General features: G+C 45.1%; 1 protein-coding gene across 1 annotated transcript in view; it reads right to left on the bottom strand.

Moving 5' to 3' along the window:
- Positions 1-402: 402 nt before the first annotated feature.
- The window catches only part of HECTD4 (HECT domain E3 ubiquitin protein ligase 4), a 112,387-nt gene continuing 106,795 nt past the window's right edge, over positions 403-5,994 (bottom strand). Inside the window, exons 73-76 of the mRNA XM_019507221.1 lie at positions 5,623-5,789; positions 5,160-5,355; positions 4,387-4,609; positions 403-3,755 (exon numbers count right to left, since the gene is read on the bottom strand). Of these exons, the coding sequence (XP_019362766.1) occupies positions 3,619-3,755; positions 4,387-4,609; positions 5,160-5,355; positions 5,623-5,789 (723 nt within the window). The 3' untranslated portion in view covers positions 403-3,618. The remainder of the gene's footprint in view (positions 3,756-4,386; positions 4,610-5,159; positions 5,356-5,622; positions 5,790-5,994) is intronic.

The following is a 5,994-nucleotide window of genomic DNA, read 5'->3' as shown; positions in this document are numbered from 1 at the left end:
AGGGAAGCGGCACTTAAGCTGCCAACATTTCATTTTGAGATGATCACAAAACATTACTTTTTCAAGTAGATCAGAGAAAGTTGGATAGCTTGAGAGAAAAATCACTTTGCTTTTGTCGAGACACAGTCCTTAGCCAATAGTCACAGTCAGAAGGGGTCTGAAGAAACCAATTGTCTTTTAATGAGTAAGAACATTATAGCATTCAGGATTGCTTGGCGGTGGCCTACGTTTCCCTTGTCTTTGCTGCGCAGTGGTGGGGAAGCAGGAAAAGTGATGTTTAGTTCCACTTTTAATCTGCGTTTGGACAGGTCTGGGTGTAAAGTGCAGCAGAGGCTGAACGTGCAAATCAAGCTGGCAGTGCCACTAAGAGGATCTCAGGTTTAACAAAGAAAACATTTTAAGGACGCTTCCACCAAATGTAAGCATTTATTAAATACAAGAAAAAAAATCAGAATAAAGGTATTAAACAAATGGCGATCAACTTTGCAATGGTATTTCCTGGGGAAAAACGCTACAGCAAGTTGAGTGGGAAAGCTAGGGCTGTGCTGCTTTTCTGAGGGTCAAGAGGATACCTCATCTGAGAAACTCTTAGTGTGAAAATAGAATAAATTAAGTACAGTTGCTCAGCTGACAGCTTTGGGTTGTGTGCACCATTTCTCGTGCAAGAGAAATGGGAGCGATCATTTTACTTGCTGTTTCCCTTTTGTACAAAATATTTACATCTGTTGCAAGTAAATACAAAGAATTACAATGTCTTAACCCATCAGTGCGGGATTCAAAGCAAGTAGCCTGCACCTGGCTCCTAGTAGGTTAGCTCTCTGGATGGATGCCGTTTCAACGGCAAGAGAGGGGTGTTCGTTTCCAGCCCCAATTAATAAGGACACAGAATACATCTCGAGGGATGTTAATCTTCTTTTATGCAAGTGTACACTGTATGGCCAAGAGCACTTAACAGGTTAATGCTGTGCAAGGTACCGAGATGGACACGACAGACTAGAACTAATACCCGACTTCTGCATTTTCCATTGTTTAGTGTAATTTTACATTCTGAATGAGTACCCGAATAAATGAACACACACACACCAAGGCTGGCTTTGAAGGACAAGCTTACTACAGATAACGTTCAGTTCATTCAAAGCGCAGGAAAGTGATGATGGTTAGAAAAAGCTTTAATTCAAGGCCATTGGGCTACAGTCCAAACCACTGCAGCGCGTCACTCCAGGAACATTCTTTACACCGACTCTTTCCCAAGGGATCACACCACTCTCCAAGTACAGCAGAAGTAGATGGCTCTGGATTATTGTCATCACATGTTTTTTTTCCTGTAGTAACGAGCTTCACTTACACAAACGGGGTGTAAAGAGCAGAGGAAAAATTTGTTACTTGCAACCATAAATAATCGTAATAAATACGTATCAAATAACTACAGCACACGCTTTCAGGGCCAAGATGGGGTATGTTTTACCCAGATGTGCTCTCTGGAAGGAGAAGAAATGTTAGCAGCAGTTGTCTTACTCACAGCTGGGATCAGATCCTAGGAAAGGATTGGAATAGGGAGTTCTCACACCCCTCACCGTGAGGTATTTGACAAAGTTTTACGCCTGCTAGGTTAAGGTCTTGAAAAGAGAAGAGAGCCATGAAACCCATACAAAACCAGTGTTCAAAAGAAAACCAAACCATCTCATCACCAGCAGCTTCTGTGAAGCTCCAAAGACATTCTTCACATTCCTCCTACTCGGCAAGTTTGACTTTTTGGACTGGAATTCAGTTGTTTCAAGCAATTTCTTTTGCTTTGTCTTCCCTTGGTCTCTGTAAACTCTACATGTGTTTGCCCTTGCTCTGAATGATATTTCAGCTACATATATGCTTCTATCAGAAAGTGGACAAAATTCAAGAGTAAATATTATTCCTACGGGGAACTGTTTCTTGGGGAGGGAGATGTGTTATAAAATGGAAACGCGGTTTTTCTAACAATAGGATCTGGAGCCTTTGTATGCCAACAACTACTTCTACAACAGGGTCTCTCTCACACACCTGTCCACTCACTCACAGAACAACAGGAAAAGATGCTTTTAGGGCTCTCCTTGTTTGCACACAGTACCCTCCAGTCACCACACGCTCGTCACTCCCACTATTCACAATAATATACAATAAATACAGCATTTCAATTCCCATGACCACGGACAAGCCAAACAACGAGTGTAGTCTGTCTTCTAACGAGACATGTATATTAACCACCTTAAAGTACAGTCACGCACACAGTCACGGATCTCGATGTGGTTAGATGTGCACCGGACGCACCTGAAGGAAATAACTAACGCGAAGCTCAGTACTGGCACTTAACGGACAGTAGTACGGAGCTCAGGACAGCAGTCACGTCAATGTCCTCTCCGGTTCTCCAGCTTGTTCATTGGAGTCCAGTTCAAAATGGTGGAACCAAGTGTCACTTTGTTTCTAAATGCACCTGGCACAGGGCAAAGTTTTTTGCATTAGTAAAGGAAGATACGTGTGCTGTTCTTTACCACTGCAGAACGTATTTCACAACGTATGATACATACAATGGTTTAACATAAAGGATCGTTACCTCTCTTTGCCTTTATCTTTCCATATAAAATAGAAGCTCTATTCTTCAAACCAGCACCTTTGTGCCTCCCGTTCCCACCCTAGCCCACCCCGTTCTGTGTCACATTTTTTAGGATAATTTATTTTAGCTACAACATTTCTGAATACAAAAACAAAATGGGGGGCCTGCAACTCAGGTTCTGATTACAGGGAAAGGCTGCGGAGAAAGTTACATCCTTCCATAATGCCACAGAGAATTAAGGATCACTGAAGAAATTCGTGCGTTAAGTGGTTGAATATAAAGGCAAGAACATCTTGGTTAGGGACCTCATGGTCCTTCCACTGTCCTGCGTTTTGGAAGAGGAATGTTTCAAAAGAAGACTACGTCAGTTGTGGAGGGGATGCCAATGACTTTGGGTTCTACCGAAACAGACTTAAGAACTTTTTGCAAAATGTAAACATTGGCAACAGAAAACCTGTTACCAAATGGCATAACCCAAGAGAAGGCTAAACGTTGCCTCTATCCACTTCAGAAAGCAAACCCTCGAAACCTGGAAACGAGAGGTAATGTTCCAACGTTGTGGAAAGGAGGCAGCTGCTTCTCTTCAGTTAATCCTGTTCTTGTACTCAGAAATGTTTCAGGGCAGAAAGATTCGCAGACATTTACATCTGAGCTCTCGCGACCTCAGAGTGCTCAAGTTTGTTGTGTTCGCAAGGGCAACACAATTTAAATTACAAAATTAGAAATGTACATGTTTAAAGGTTTGTTTTTTTAAATTAAATTATACAACAAACTGGTCATTACTAAACTATCCTACAAATATTCCACAAACAAGGCAGCAAAATAACGAGTCCACCACAAAATCTACAAATACAAAAAATGTAAGTCTTCCAGTAATTACTGTAATGGGAACAAAAGTTCAGAAAATAAATTAGCCTCCAATTCTTCACATAGTGTCACAGGAGGTATTTGCATGTGAATCGAAGGGTTTCCAACACAGCAGAGTCCCGAAACAATCCTCCAAGGAGTCATTCTTAGTCTTGGTCTTACTCAACTCAGCCGCTAAGCGGATCCTCCCGGTAGTGAATGGCATACCGTAGCTTTTCCAGCATTATGTCCAGAGAGGAGTACTGAGGGAGTTTTATCATGAACATGCACGTTTCAACGCGGATATATCGAGAGTCCGGAGACCCTGGAAAGGAACCACAGGGACATCCAGTAACACACTACACTTTTACTTTGTATCCACACTTCATTTTCCAAGGATGTCAATTTTTACTGTGGAACCTTAGCTGACATCAAAGGAATAGGATCCCTGTCAGGTTTTGGTGGGTCTCACACTAACAGGCTCATTGGAATTTATGCCCGGGGGGTCCAATGTTTAATTGACAGTGGCAAGTCTAGAAGCACAGCAAACTGCAGCAGTTTGAATCTCCCCACGCTCCTTCCCTCTGCCATTCCGGCTCTGTAGCTATACAAAGCCAAACTGTGGGTTATTCTGGATCTTTAAAAGCTATTTTATTTCCTTCAAATATCTTATAGAGCACAGTGGGGGGCCAACCCATGGCATGGCAGATCAGGGAGGGGACAGGCAGCACAGCAGCAGATTGGACAGAGGAAGGAGATCAGAGTGGCACCTAGAGCACAGCTTACAAGCAGCAGTATAGCCTCTTGCCCTAGTTATAACCATATCCCACACCGTTACTGTGCTTTCATTCTTCTGAGTAAGGAAGGATTTTTTTCCCTTTACAAAAGCAATAAGGACTGAAGAGAAAACTCAAGCACAGCTACATCCTTTACATGCCAACCACCAACTGGCCTACCTGCAGCTCCATCCGGTGGTGCAATCTTCATGGGGTAGGGCGGGACATGTGCAGTGTCAGGCCCTCCATCTTTGCATGGACATGTGAAGGGGATTCGCTCTTGGTTGCAGGCAAATTTGATGAATTTGCAGAGTTCTTCCTGAGTAAACATCTCTAATGCCCCCCAGAAAAACTCAATGTGTTGGTCTGTTTCCATCAGCCCCACCTGGTACATGGTATGTGCCTAGGAGACAGAGAATGGAATTAGATGCAGAGGGGAAGGACATGATGCCCACTGCCTTCTCCCTCAAATGCTTCCATCACTTTCTTGTAAAGGAAGATGAGATCATGGAGATGATACTCCCTTCACCCTCCTGGTAGCCTGACCCAGTTTCCACAGTCTCACGCACCCATAAAAAGTCAATCACTCAACCTGGTGCATGGTGGACAGTCAGACACCACCCTGAGCTTTGGTTTGGCCACCCTATTTCAGTCCACACCAGGCTGCTCTGTGCAGTCTCCATGGACTGCTTTTAATACACTGGCCAGCCGCAGTTCCAGACTGCTGCTACAGCAAGGCAAACATGTTTGGAAAGGTGACCTTTTTTAATACAGGTGGCTAGCAGTACTGAACAACCCAGCAGGCTGCAAACAGTTCCTCACCGTGTAAAATGAAAGGCCAAAGCTAAGTACAAGTGCAAGCGGTCTCTCCCTGGGCCGGCCTCCCTTGGGGAAAAGTCCCACCAGCACACTGCTTGATGTGGACTGACCAGGTCCACGTCAGTACTTGGTACCTTTAGGAACTCCAGGTTGATGTATGGTAGCCCGCAGGTCCTCAGTTCCATCTCGAGAGGTGTCAGCGTAGTGAGAAGCTGCAGAGGGATAATGGAGCCAAGCCCAGCACGCACGGCCGTCATGCAGTCTGGATTCTGCAGCTCGTGCACCCGCAGGTTCCGGATGGCCGTTGCATACACGTCCTTGTTCTCCCACCTGGCAGGAAGAGGACAGTCTGCCTAAGAGGGAGCATCTTGCTCTGTACACAGCCCCGTGCATGGTTTTCCTGACACATTCACAAGGAGCCATCCCTTCCTAAGTTACCCCAGGTCCATCAACACTTCTTGTCTTCACGCCTCCCCCTGTCTGCATCCCCAGCACTGCAGCTTTCCCCATGTCACCACTGTTTGGCTTCCTGGTCAAAGCATCATTTTGTGTCCCTTTACCCATGTGCAGCGACCTGCCATGAAAGGTTCTACTTACGCTACAGGAATGTGCCTGCCTCGAGGGCACAGCTCCACCTCTTCGCTTGTCATGGTCAGGTAGGTGAATTTGCAGCATGGCTTGTTAGGGCAATCGGGGCTCTCGGTGGCTAGATGCTGGGATGCGATTTCTGCACACAAGGCCTCCAGTTCTGTCTCATCATTTATCTAGGACAACATGAGAAAAAGCATCACCTTAGCTCTTCAGAAGTCGCGCCAAGGGAGTGAGTACAACTGCCCAATCCTATCATCTGAGAACAACGCCACAGGCAGTATTGGGTAACCTGTGCTTTTGGCAGGGGCATGCCTGGGCCCCAGGTCAGAGTTAAGAGTCTAATCTAGCTAATGCATCTCTGTCTGTTCAAAGGCCTGC

This window comes from Gavialis gangeticus, unplaced genomic scaffold (assembly GCF_001723915.1).
Source record: "Gavialis gangeticus isolate Ggan-Ray unplaced genomic scaffold, GavGan_comp1, whole genome shotgun sequence".
NCBI lineage: Eukaryota > Metazoa > Chordata > Crocodylia > Gavialidae > Gavialis > Gavialis gangeticus.
This window is presented reverse-complemented; position numbering and strand designations above follow the sequence as displayed.